Source organism: Lolium rigidum, chromosome 6, assembly GCF_022539505.1.
Source record: "Lolium rigidum isolate FL_2022 chromosome 6, APGP_CSIRO_Lrig_0.1, whole genome shotgun sequence".
Lineage (NCBI taxonomy): Eukaryota > Viridiplantae > Streptophyta > Magnoliopsida > Poales > Poaceae > Lolium > Lolium rigidum.
This window is the reverse complement of record NC_061513.1, coordinates 62846017-62860593: the sequence shown is the minus strand read 5'-3', so window position 1 is coordinate 62860593 and position 14577 is coordinate 62846017. Positions and strand designations below refer to the sequence as shown.

At 43.8% G+C, this 14577-nt stretch overlaps 1 protein-coding gene across 1 annotated transcript; it reads left to right on the top strand.

Moving 5' to 3' along the window:
• The first annotated feature begins 3982 nt into the window (after positions 1 to 3982).
• Positions 3983 to 6483, top strand: LOC124666288 (fructokinase-1). The gene is made up of 4 exons (XM_047203632.1): positions 3983 to 4464; positions 5435 to 5767; positions 5920 to 6036; positions 6124 to 6483. Exons 1-4 carry the CDS (start codon positions 4072 to 4074, stop codon positions 6250 to 6252), a joined length of 972 nt encoding a protein of 323 aa, XP_047059588.1. The 5' UTR covers positions 3983 to 4071; the 3' UTR covers positions 6253 to 6483.
• The last annotated feature ends 8094 nt before the right edge of the window (positions 6484 to 14577 follow it).

Below are 14577 nucleotides of genomic sequence, written 5' to 3'. Positions count from 1 at the left end.
ACACCGTTTGGTCTTTGACTCTTTTTTTTTTTTGAGAATTCACAACTCTTTTATTTAAATAATAATGTGTTGATTATAAACATCATCAGGTGGCTCCTAGAACCACACATGCCTTCCTAGATCTAGGTAGATCGAGCTCCTAGCTAGGTTGTGTCCGTTAACATTGGAGTTCCTCCTTTCGTAGACAGATATTGAACATCCCGAATTCATTCCTTCCGGCTTTGATCTCCTAAACAATATGGCCATAAGCCCCATACCTTCTCCGTGGATGGTTCGGACAACATTGCCACAATCTGTGGCGATTTTGGATCGACTCAACAGGAGATTGGCTGCCACTGCCATATCCTCTCTACAAGCCATCGTCTCCAACATCGTCGGATCAATCATTCCCTTCAACACTAGAGAAGATGCACCCATGAATTCGGCCGCTGTCCCTTGTACGACAACCACAATAGCCGATCTCATAGTATTCTTGTGTAGTGTCGCATCAACGTTGATCTTCATCATCCCTGCCGGAGGGAGAATCCTTTTCGGACCCGTATATGTTTAGGCTGAGTAGGAACCGGTTCCGGTCCCATCATCTCCATAACGGCTACAAATCGTTCGATGAAGTGATGCCATTGTTTCTGGATGCACACGGCTCCAGATGGCTGCTCAGGATATCTGGTGCCAGACTGGCTGGCGTCATACTAGGAGATTACTTTGATGGCTACTCATAGTAGTTTGTGCTTTTTCCGCTGGTTGATTTTTGTATTAATTTTGGACGTTGCTTGAGTTGTAAAACAATACTTAATTTAAATTTATTAATAAATGGCTGTGTGCATTATCATGATGCAGAAGCCGGGGTGATACTCCACATTTCGGAAAAAAACTCAATATAGCCTGCAGCCCTGCACATCCATAGGCAAGCAAGCTGCAAATCTCATGCCACATTGTGTTGGTCTATGAGTTCACTGACAAACCGTGGTGGTTCTCGGAGCCGTCTCTAGGAAGCCGATTGGTATTCCAAACATATGTATATTCACCCGTAGCCATCCTTTTCTTATGAAACCTTGTTTGAGGACATCTCTTCCATCTAGTTTTAATGGAGTTGGCTTTTCCAAGAATTAACTGGACATCTTCTTCTCAATCAAGATAAGACAAACCTTTTACATTTGTTTGAAAAAAATCCAATGAGACGTGACAGGAGATGTACATCCAATCACTAATGCACCAATTGCTAGTTCTCTTTCCTAAAAAAAAAGAGGTTCACTTGCAAGTTTGCAAGGTTCGTTCGCAAATGAATATTTTCACATCAGTTGAGCATAGGCACCGGGACATTTGGATGGAAGAGTAAGGTAGGCACGAGACAAACAATTCAGTCCTTCATCTCAAAATAAGCTGCTTAAGCTCGTCTAGATACGTTTATATTAAATATATTTTTAAGGTGTATATATATTCGTATTTTTTTTAGCTAGAACATAGGAAGTGTACATTTTTTCCATGGCAAAAATCGAAGGGTAGGCAGGCAAGAAGAACGTGTGGCTTTTTCGCGTGACGACGAGCCCGTGCAGGAGCAGGATGGACATGTGGCCGTCAGCTGGCCCGCTCGGTTTCCTCGTCCCTGACATGTGGGCCCAGGCGATGGACGGCTACTGTGCTGGGATTTTGAGCGTGACGAAACGAAACCTCGGCGGCTCTTTGTGTTCCTCGGTCGCTGTCGGTGGGTGCCATTCTTCTTTCCTTCTCTTCCGTTGGCTTCCTCTGGGCCCCACGGGTTGGGCTGGCTGGACCCGGGCTCCGAGCTGGACGGTTGTTGTCTTCGTACTTCCCGTAGGCCGTAGCTGCCTTCCATTTCTTTTCTTTTGTTTAGCGCAAGTTTCCGTAAGCTTAACGAGTTAAATTAATAGCTTGGCCATAATTCTTTTAGCGAAACACAATACAGATTGTATAGGGGTACAAATACATACATACACTCACCCCATAAGCGCACAGACGCACAAAGCTACCCATGTGAGCACTTCCGCGATACTGAGTCCTAGGTGGGCGAAGTCACCACATTCGCCTCGTTATCGACGGAGATGTCGCCTCCCACTGATAAAATATTTCGCCTTTAATAAGATACCAAAATGTCCAACCTGAGATTTAAACTATGATAGTCTAAGATATCACTGCCCTCCCAACCATCCAACCACTCGTTGGTTCTCGACCACGGCGAAACTTGTCTAGTTGTCTTTGATGTGCAAATACCCGCACAAATAAAAATGTAAAATAGGGTTGCATGACTCTTGAACTTGTTTTACGGATCAGTTTTTAGTCATAACCTCTCAGGGCGTGACACGTAGCATGCCACGCTGGCAAGTGGAACATGTTCGTGTACGCCTATTTTACAGTAATCCTCTCGCATCCATAAAACTTATGTGACGGTCCATGCTTCAGCTAAAATGTATATGGATGAAATCGAATCCCGTTATCATGTTTCCCTAACCCTAGACGCGGTGTAGAGGCGGTGATTGTGTGCGGAGAGGGAGTGGAGGAGGGGTGGACCGGTGGATCCCATCTCGACCGATGTGTGCCACTTCATCGATGTGGTCGTCCTTAACGTCCGCCAATGGTTCTTCTTCTCCACCTCTGCATCCTCTCTCTCTTTAACCATCAACGAAGAAGAGCTCGCTTGCTTCGCCATGTGAGGTCATGGTGTCGTTGACGTGGATCTCCGGCGTTCTCGCTTTCCATTCCCCTAATTTTTGCTCTCGTGGCCTCAGCTTCTCCTGGGTGTGGACATAGCGAAATAGGACCTCATAATTGACATGGACACAATATCACACATTCTAACGGAAAACAAGTTCACATGACAAGTATTTCAAGTTCACAAAAGAAAACAATCTCATAACTTGCTGACAAATTTGTAGTGATTGCCATGATGTAAACATCGTTGAGTCGTGCATTTTGTGTCAGATCTACCCGTGATAATCCTATCTATATCCCCAAAACATCATCGACACATTCTCTACAAGTCTTAGAGGGTGTTTTGCAAGATTATCCGGCCCGACCATCTAACGCAAAACAAAGCCGCGCCACCACATTTTGCAAGATTCTATGTACTTGCAACTCGAAGACAAGTTAATTTTTCGATTAATAGGACCCCAACAGGGGAGTCCCAGTTCCATTAATCATAATGAAACCAAGAGTTCAGTGTTCAGGCTAGGTTCACTGAAAACTTAAGGCAAAATAAACAACAAGTTATGGATATGCCGTGCATTTATAACTGAAAAGATGAATAGAGAACCGCCATCCAATACACACTTGGGATGGTCATCATCATCGTCACTACTGTGAGATCAGGCCAGACGATTACCAGCGGTCAAAGCCATCGATCCATTGCCAGACATTTCTTTTCTTCCAATGTGGTAGATGGTAAAAACTAGGAGTGTCTAATTATGGATGAGCTTATCCACAAATCGATATTCTTGGAGGCTTGGAGTCACTTGGTTAACTAAAAATCACACATGCTCGTTATCCGAGAGCATTTTATGTAGGGAGCTTCTCTCTTATGTAAAACATGGACATGTTCTTATATCCATTGCACTAAAAATCCTATTTTAGTGAAGGCTATTTTCTCTCATCCTTAACCCTTATCCATGACAACAGCAAAAAGAAGAGAGCAACTTCGTATTTCACCGAATATGTGCTCAAGATTAGCTTAAAAACATCATAACCCCTTATTTGCCTTGGGAAGAAAGAAATTCTAGCCATGTCCTTCGATAGTCGACAAAAAGATACACTACTCCCCTGATTAACGGAATAGAAGATCTGAAATTATACACACCATTTTCTACTATCTATTTCCAAGAATGAAAGATCCTTATCCAAGTTTTGACAAGGCAAAGCTCCCCTAATTAACGGACCAAAATTTTCCAAGATTACACCGTGAGCAACAACCCCGATCCCCTTGATCCCATCCCGTCTCTATAAAACCGGCCGCCTCGCCACCTCACCCAAGAAAATCCCATTCCCCCACACGCCGCCCAGTTCCATTCCCCTTCTCCGTCCGTCCCTGTGTTGCCCGTGCGCGCGCTCACCGTGGAACAAATGGCGGGACGGAACGAGCTGGTGGTCAGCTTCGGCGAGATGCTGATAGACTTCGTGCCCACGGTGGCGGGGGTGTCGCTGGCGGAGGCGCCGGCCTTCCTCAAGGCGCCCGGCGGCGCGCCCGCCAACGTCGCCATCGCCGTCGCGCGCCTCGGCGGCGCCGCCGCCTTCGCCGGCAAGCTCGGCGACGACGAGTTCGGCCGCATGCTCGCCGCCATCCTCCGCGACAACGGCGTCGACGACTCGGCCGTCGTCTTCGACGCCGGCGCGCGCACCGCGCTCGCCTTCGTCACCCTCCGCGCCGACGGCGAGCGCGAGTTCATGTTCTACCGCAACCCCAGCGCCGACATGCTCCTCACCGCCGACGAGCTCAACGTCGGCCTCCTCAAGAGGGTAAAAACCCAATCTTTTCTACATACTACTAGAAGAATCCTTATTACTGCCATGATCTCGTCACACCGTTCTTCCGCGATCTCCGCCTTGGATCCCATCGACCTCATGCTGGGATCTCCCTATCGGATCTGGACGCCAGCGTTAGTTTTCCTGTACTGCTGGTTTGGTGCGCATTAGGTGGCGGCGGCGGTGGCTGGGATTTCCCTTGTCCTCTTCCACCACCTAACAAAGCGTGTCCTTTTCGCCTCGTGTAATTCGGGAGTGATTGGGTGCTGAATCTTCCCTGGAATCCACACATTCCTTGGCAAATAAGGCGCCGTTGGTGCTCGTCTTGGGTCGGATCTTGTTGTGCGTTCTAGATTGCTACTTGTTCTTTTCCTGGATCTGATCATGTGGCTTACATATGTGGTTCATCATAGTAACATGCATATATTTGGGGGAGACAGGATGGCTAATCTAGGGAGGGCTGTTATGGAACAAGTCAATTTTCTGGTTCTTGGATCCACCGGCATCAGCCGGCCAAGGAGAATACTTTATCCCGTCGCATGTAGTACAATAGTGTCAAACGGGAAGTTTGTTTCCTTTGCTCTAGTGCAATAATTGAGAGTCTCTCCACTTGTGTCTGATATATCAGGTCTAGCCATGCTTAGTAAAACTTTTGAGAAAATGTTTGATCTTTGGTACTGTTAGGCAGAACAGTCCATGTCGGATGGTTCAGTTGGTATGAATATGGCTACATCTTGTACCTCTGCATGTGTAACAAAATTATGATCCAGAATGACCACATATCACTTGCTGCTAGATACTTCAGTTGTTCCTGGTAGATTTGTGCCTACTTGCAGAATTGATCAGAAAGTATCCAATTCTTATATAATATGACTCTTAAACCTGTCTATTTGTGTTCAAGTTGCTGTACTGCACTTTTTATATGTTTTGAGGGAAGATGTCTCACTGCTTATATTGTACGCAGGCTGCAGTCTTCCACTATGGATCAATAAGTTTGATTGCTGAGCCTTGCCGGTCAGCACACCTCCGCGCCATGGAGGTTGCCAAGGAGGCTGGCGCACTCCTCTCCTATGACCCCAACCTGAGGGAGGCATTGTGGCCATCCCGTGAGGAGGCCCGCGCCAAGATCTTGAGTATCTGGGACCAGGCTGACATTGTCAAGGTCAGCGAGGTTGAGCTTGAGTTCTTGACTGGCATTGACTCGGTGGAGGATGATGTTGTCATGAAGCTGTGGCGCCCTACCTTTAAGCTCCTCCTGGTCACTCTTGGAGATCAAGGGTGCAAGTACTATGCCAGGGTATGCTTCCAGAATCTTTTACAGCTATTGTTTGAGCAAATTGCTGCCTTCATTTCTGACTGAACTCCCTACGTTCCTATAAGTAATGCATTAGGTTCTGCCATGGCTTTGCTAAGTAACTAAGACTTGCAATTTGTTACATTTGATTTTAGGATTTCCGTGGATCTGTTCCATCCTACAAAGTACAGCAAGTTGATACAACTGGTGCTGGTGACGCATTTGTTGGCGCTCTGCTCCGAAAAATTGTCCTAGATCCATCATCGTTGCAAGTGAGTTGCCCACAATCAATTCTTTAGCATTTGCTATGCCACAGAATTTGGTGCTTCAACTAACTCGATATCTGCTGACTGTTGCAGGATCAGAAAAAGCTTGAGGAGGCGATTAAGTTTGCCAACGCATGCGGAGCAATCACCACCATAAAGAAAGGGGCAATCCCTTCACTGCCCACGGAAATTGAGGTCTTGCGGCTGATGGAGAATGCATAGAATGCTTATGGTTCTCGCTAGCTTCGTCTGCAAATTGTATTGTATGCTGATCTGGATCTGGAGCAAGGTGTACTCCCAAGATATGTCTGCCTTTTTGTTTGCCCTACTTCCCTTTCTGAAAGGGGTTTTTGTTTTGAAATTCTAATTTAAATAAGCAGAGCCTTCAATGTCATTGTGCCCCGTTTATGTGATTAAGTAACCAGTCCTTACTGGAAGTATTATTTTTCTCTATGCTCTATGACCTTATTTTGGGGTCTCAAATTGTAGTTTGAATTTGTGTTATTGCCCCTAAGATGATTCTTGTCCTCAATTTTTGACAACCAAAGTACACGGATGTTACTTATCATACCAAGTTCAAAAAGTACTATGATGCTCCGGAAGTAACATTCAGTTCTGCTAAGGAATATGTGCTGTATCTGCTAGGCTGTTTCATATTATTGTTTTCTTGTTTAGTTGACCAGTAGCGAAAAGGTAGACCCTCCTTTGCACTTTACTAATTTTTAATTTAAACTTTGAGTTGCAATAAAGGAACAAATGAAGTTGCAAATAAATACATAGCAGTATTGTAACTGAAGTTGTTGGACTTTTGTGTTATAGCTGTTGGTTTAGTTGATTAAAATATCATTTTGTTTTTCAGAGTCATACCACTTTTCAGGTATTGATTTCAGGGAAAATAATATTCTTATTATTTGATGATGTTACTTCACCTTGTTTTAGACTGATTCATCATGCCCTACTTGCTACGGAGCAATAGAAAATAAAGTTGACATTTTAAAACATGGTAGTAATAAGAAACAAAGATGCAATCAAACATAACATTCTCCAGCTCGTTCATTGGATGCATGCCTGACGTATTTTGAGCATAATTTTTGTTTTTGTTTGGGTTAGGCCGTGGACACCAATTTGCCCTGGTTGGCACTAATGTCTGTTTGCTTCAGGGAGTGCCCCACGACCCGACGCATTTTACATTCGAAGTGCCGTAATCTCTCACGCCATGTAGAATAATCAAGAACAAGTCTTTTAACATCTGATACCCTCGCTGGAACACGGTCTCCATGAAGACCGGTTTTGTGGGGTGGAAGTAGTTCCGATACAACCAGTAGTGGCCGCCTTCTCGGCTGTGCACCACCATGTTGGCCTTATGAGGCCTCGTCGAGAATCTTTACACTGGTCTCTGCATCTCAGTGTGCTCGTGGATGATGGGGCCACCGCAACCAATAGCCCCGAAGAGGCATCTAACTTGTCTTTCGACGACCTGTCGAGGATATCTTTGACAAAGAAGTCGAGCAATTCCCTGGTGTTTATCCGCGGGGGTAACAATTATAGGTTAATGGCATGACTACTTGAAGCAAACGGACGCACCAAACTATAATGTGCCGGCAATGGCAAACGGTAGGGTTGACGACGAACGAGCTCTAGGGTTGCAAAGAGGAGGAGGGACGCGAATGTGCGAGGTGGGTTCGGTGGCCCTGACGGGAGGGCCCAGGGTCGAGTAGGGGAGGACGCACGCGCACTCGCTTGATGTCCGCTCCGACACAAATTTAGACTGCGAATGCATAAGCGCGGACACACCGGTTAGTTTGCATTGGACCTTTAGGCTGAGGTTTTACGCTAATTTTGACCGGCCGGGCAAAACAAAGACACTTTGATCTGACGTCAGGCCCCTGAAAATGTCCTAAGAAAACAAGAATTGCCACCGTTGTCATAACACATGCATCAGACAAAACAATCTAGAAATTGTCACCGTCACACGATGATCAACAGCAAGAAGGACAACAATGGCAAGAACGATACTAAGAGAGAAAAAATAATACAAGAACGACACTAATAGAAAAAAATGCAGACCAAACAACTATGTCGTTGTTTCCCTGTGCTTTCCATCATGCATATCAGCATAGGGAACCGTGCACGTAGCTTTCAGCGACGCATTTCCTCAGCGCAACAGCCGCGTCACTTTCTCCTCTCCAAACCTTGCCGCATCTGGTTCTCATTTTTCGATAAAAAATATTAATACCAAATACATATCAATTACACCCAGCTCTGCAACTAGCTCTCCCTGAATTTTCATAATAAAAAATACAAATGCTACTCATTCACATTTTGTGCTCCTTAAACATATTGAGGTGGATTTATAAGTGGTCGTGTCTACTGACATATGCAAGTACCGTGGTACTCCCTCCATACCGGTTTACAGGGGTATTACGTATTTCTATATAAAACTTTGATTACTAATTTGGTCAACAAAACATAAGATATACATCACAAAAATTATACTATTGAAAACTTCTTTTGAATACCAATCCAATGATATAATTTTTGTAGCATATATCTTATATTTTGTTGACTAAATTTATAGTAAAAGTTGTTTCTCAAAATGCGTAATACCCATCTAAACCGGTACGGAGGTAGTACATGATTCAGAGGTTGAAAGTCTTCAACCTATACCTTGAAGTTTCTGGGTTAACCCCGAAGTGGGTTGTCTTTGGAACAATGCTCCCACAGTTTCTTGATTTTCGTTTCTTTCTTAGTCAAATATGGGTATCATATTAAGTGACTAATACTATAGTCCCATGGACCAAAAAAATTATAGTAATTTGAACAAGTCAATTTTTTTGAATCTTGCTGGAAACCAAGGATGATCAAGTTTGTACTCGTAAAAGAAATGTTTGGAAACGAAATAATTCCCATGGTCTCCAGGGCAAAAAAGACAAAATTATGACGAATATAAAGTGAATAGTACCTAGTCATGGGGCATTTCGAGTTTGTTTTTTTACCCAGATACAATAAAAGTAATTTTCTAGGGAAATATTTTGTTTCACGTACAATAGCTAATCATCTTTGAATCCCAAAAAAAGTTTTTTTTAACTTTTTTTAATATTTTTTTATTTTTCCAAGTATAGTGGTGTGTGGCACCCGAGAGCCAATCTATATTTCCCCCCTACTATGGAAGAGTAAACATCTATGGCAAAAAAGTGAAAAAAGACCAATAATGTTGTGGAAGGTTGTTGAGGAATATGTAATGTTTTATTTGCCAGACCATTCCATTCGCTTGATTGCTTTCTTATTTAGTTGACGCGGATCTGAAAAAATGGAACTCATATGGACTTTATTAATTTAATACTCCCTCCGTCTCAGTTTACTAGTCTTCCCTGTATCCCTAGGTCGCCAATTTGACCTATATAATTTAAATTATATAATGCAAAAATTATATCATTAGAAAATAGAACATCTAAACTTTCTAATGGTATAATTTTTATAATATATAACTAATACTAACTTGACCAAATTCGTGACCTAGAGGTACGCGCACGCCTAATAAACTGTGAAAGAGGGAGTATGTTAATTTTGAACTACAATTAAGGAAACAAGAAAATTGCAAAGGGACTTAAATGACATGTAGCGCGACATAATGGTTTCATAAGTCTGCAATAGAAATCAATAATATGATGTACCTGATTCTTTTCAGATAAGTTTTCTGTCACTTACTGCATTTCTTTGCTTCTTCAATATTACAGATGATTCTGGTTGATTAAAAAGTTGTGTTATTCCAGAATATGACAATTTTTGTGGAATTGATATAAGATAATAGGATATAATTCTAATCATTTGATACTTTTACCTTTTATTGTTGTTTAAACTCAACATGATTTTCCATAGAAAGCTCTCACACCAAAAGATTCATCAAATATGGGTTCATCAGAATAAAGACAATCACCACTAAATCGTCTAGTTCTATGAAGTACGAAGAATATATGTTGTTTGAATTTATTTTCTTCAAAATTAAACGACAACTCATACCAGGTTTCCCAAAAAATATTTATAGGAAAATAGCATAGCTTTGTGCTAGAGAAGTTGACAACTTAAAACAAAAGAATAAATATGCAATCAAAGCGATTAAGAAGGCAATATAGGGTTTGACCCTAGCCAACACTATCATCTACCCCGAATGTGACCATGAATCGATGGGCCCTGCCTCGTCTGCTTGCCGCTCCGACGGGGAGGGTAGGTGGGTATGTTGGACCTACACTAGGCATTGTAGTAAGTTCCATAAAGCTAGGTATTGGTCAACTGCGATCGACGTTATGGTAGCTATAGCGACATTATGCAGAACAAGAATAAGTTTCCCGACATCTGAAAGAACATCTCTCATGTTAAGTTTTGAGTGTTTGATGTCAATATATGTGATACACTTATGTTTGGTAAAGTGGTACAGGGATTACGTATATATCTATTGCATGTGTGTTGGATTTGATCACCTGTCAAAAGTCTTCAGAAAATGTTGGCCAGGCCGGATAATCCGGGCCGGATATTTCAACAATATCCGGCCCCCCATTTTTTGGCTAAGTCTTCGAGGAAAAGCAGCTCTGTATGGGGGCCGGACATTTGCCCGGATAATGTCCCGGTATTGTACCAGGGCCGGATTATCCGGGCCGGATATTTCGTAAATATCCGGCCCCCCCCGTTTTTGGCTAAGGACTGGAAGAAATGTGGCTCTGGCATAGGGCCGGATATTTGGCCGGACAATGTCACGGTTTTGTTCTTCCGGCCGGATTATCCGGGGGGGGGGGGCGGATTATCCGGCCCCAACTTAGGCCGGATTATCCGGCCCCCCAGAAGTCCCAACGGTTGGATTTTGGGGAGGGGTATTTATACCCCTCTTCTTCTTCCTTACCTCTTTGCTCAATCATTGCACAAGAAATCTGCCAAGCTTCACCACCATTAGAGCCACCTCAAGAAACACAAGATTTGCAAGATCTCCTTCCTCCCCCAACCAAAGCTCTTGATCTTTGGGGATTCGAAGGAGAAGCCACCGATCTACATCCTCACCGAAGCGTTCTTCATTTCCCCTCACTTGTTTGAGGGATCTCATGCTAGTGTTCCTATTTGGTTCCCTAGTTGATTTGTTGTTGATGTGTTGTTGTTGATTGTTGTATTGTTACTGATTTGGGAGCCTCCAATTCAGTTGTGGATGTGTGCCCCAAGAACCTTGTAAAGGCCCGGTTTCCGCCTCGAGGAAATCCCTTAGTGGAAGTGGGCTAGGCCTTCGTGGCGTTGCTCACGGGAGATCCGAGTGAAGCCTTCGTGGCTGTTGGTTTGGCTTGCGTAGCAACCACACTCCTCCAAACGTAGACGTACCTTCTTGCAAAGGAAGGGAACTACGGGAATCATCTCCGTGTCAACGCGTGCTACACTCTCGGTTACCTCTATCCCACTCTATCTCCTATATATTGCGTAGCTATATCTTGCCTAGTTGATAACCTTGTCATATAGGTAAATTCACTTAGTTGCATATCTAGAGAATTTACCTTTGTGTCAAACCTAAATCGAAAAAGAACTAAAAATTGGTTAGCACCTATTCACCCCCCCCCCCTCTAGGTGCGGCATACGATCCTTTCAATAGGTATCAGAGCCTCGGCTCTTATTTCGGGCTTAACCGCCTAAGAGTATGCCGAACGAGGAGTCCTCGGACGGGGCCGCCAATACGGTCTCCATGGAAGAATTCAATTCGTTGAAGTCCTTCATGGAAGCCAAAATGGAAGCCCAAATGGAAAGCATGAAAAAGATGATTGCCGAGCTTCTGGCTCCGGCCCGTCCCAAGGCTCCTAGTATAGAGGTAAAGGACGCGGGTTTGTCCGAAGAGGGAGGTGCTTCGGCACCACCCTCTTCTACCAAACCCGTGGAAGGTGATAACTTAAACACTAACAAATCTCCCATTGCATCTCCTAGGGATACTAGTGGAGGTGAGAGCTACAATCGAGTAGCTCCACCTTTTCAATCTCCCGATATACCGGTTCCCCATCCTCATTTGAACATTCGGGCGACCCACCTAAGTTTTCCATTGAAAATTACAATACTTGGCGATTTGAGTTTCGCTCTCATGTTTGCAGTGCCTCCAATGAACTTTGGAGAATCATCCAAGAAGGCTTCAAACCTTACAACCCCGACAAGTTGACTAGAAGAGAAGCGGTTGATAGTCAACTCAACAACACCGCCTTGCACATGATTCAAACTAGTGTGGGGACAAAGGATTTGCCTCGTGTTCGGAACTACACCACCGCCAAGGAAGCTTGGGATGGGTTGGCCGCTAGTTGCATTGGAAGTGAGAGCACGAGAAGGAACAAGTATAATGCTCTTAAGAATAAAGCCGAAGGATTCATGAGGCTACCGGATGAAGATCATCAAGACATGTATTCAAGACTCCTCATTGTTGCCGATGACTTCCGTCTTATTGGTGCCACCCACATCAATGACTCTTGGATCAAGGAGAAGTACATTGAATGCATGATGCCATATGTACCCATTGATGTCAAGACCCTTGTTGGGAGAGAATGCTATTCCTCTCTCTCTTCTCAAGATGCCGTGCACGAGATGCAAGCCCTCAAGGTGCTCGAGCAAAACTCTCATGATTCTCTCAATCGTGCCATTGGTATGTCAAAAGGGAACAATCTTGCCTTGGTGGTCAACCCCTTAGATGAAGTGCACCCTCAAGAGCAATATAGGGCATCTTGGAGTATGTCCTATCCGGAAGATTTGGAATGCCACTATCATGATCACATGGCCTTCCATGCAAAGTCCTTTTGGGTTGACCCCTCCAAGGCCAAGGAAGACAACATCAAGAGAAACCACAAGAGTGGGTTCACTAGCTTTGGACCAAAGACAAGATCATGCTACAATTGTGATGACAAGCGCCATTTCATTGCCGAATGCCCCTATGAAAATAGAGAACTTCATAATGGAAGGCTCATTCCCAAGGACAAGAGCAAAGAATCAAAGGGCAAATACTCAAAAGCCCCCAACAAGAAGTTCTACAACAACAAGACCAAGAAGGGCAAGAGGCACCCAAAAGTTGTGCTAGTGACTAGGGAAGAATATACTTCCGATGAAGTTGCGAGCTCTAGTGATGATGAAGAAGAAAGCTCAAAAGAAGTGGCCGCCATTGTCACTACCAACACTCCCTCTTCATCTCTCTTTGAATCCCCCAATGAGAATCCTCATATCAAGAATGCACATTGCTTCATGGCAACATCTTCCTTGGACACATCTATTGTGCTATCAACTCAAGAAGAATATTCCTCAGGGGATGATGAAGGTGATGATGAAGAAGATGCAACCTCTAATGGATTGGTCGCTCTTGCCTCCCTCTCCACTAACTCTTCATCACCAAGTGAATCCCCCAATGAGATCATTCATGTGGAGGAAGAAAGTTGCCTCATGGCCAAATCCTCCGAGGTATCATCTCCTAGCCCCTCTATGCCTAACATATCAAGTGATCTAGGGATTGATGATGCTAGTCTAATAGTAAAACAAGAAATGCTAGAATTTGATGAATTCTTGCTCAACCTACAAGGTATCAACAAAAAGCATGTTTCAAATCTCATGGCTCGTTTAGCTCAACAAAATGATATGCTTGAGAAAAAGGGTCAAATGAGAGAGAAGACTCTCTTGAAATCCATGCTCTTAAAAATGCCCTTGAGGAAAGTCAAGAAAATATAGCTTCTCTTGAGGAGAGGCTAGAAAATCTTGAAGAGCCTCAAGATGAAATTAACAAGCTCACTAAAGCTAGAGATCATGCTAGGGCTAAGACTAAATTGCTTAAAAGGAAAAGGCCAAATTTGGTGTTGATCATGAGAAACTTGTGAAGGATCTAGATGAACTAGACAAGGCTCACAAAGCCTTGAAGAGTGAATACTCTCTCCTATCCAAGTCAAATGAGCAACTTCAAATTAGGCTTGCTTCATATGATGTACCTAGTTCCTCTACCCCTTCTTGTGATCATGCAAATATTATTGAGGAAAATGCTAGGTTGAAGGATGAACTTGCTAAGGCCTCCTCTCCCCAAAGTAAACTTTCTTTGGATGATCTTTTGAGTAAGCAAAGATCAAACAATGGGAAGGAGGGCCTAGGTTACAATGCCAAGGCGAAGAAGGCAAACAAGCAAAAGGCCAAGCCCGCACAAGAGAAGAAGAAAGATATCACCAATGGTGAAGCCCCTAAGGGCAACACCACTAATGATGATATTGCGGGAAATGCTAACCCTCACTATGTTTTATTTAAAGATTATTATGGTGATGTTTATGCTAAATATGTTGGCCCATATGATGGTTATGTTGCTTGGTCTATTTGGGTCCCAAAGACCCTTGTTGCTAACAAAAGAGGACCCATTGTGAAATGGGTACCTAAATCCAAGAATTGATCTCATGTAGGACTATGCCGCCGGAGGTTCAAAATGGGTACTTGATAGTGGATGTACAAGTCATATGACCGGCGGCAAGAACCTCGTCAAGGAGTTGAGGCCCAACATAAACAATATCGCCGTCTCCTTTG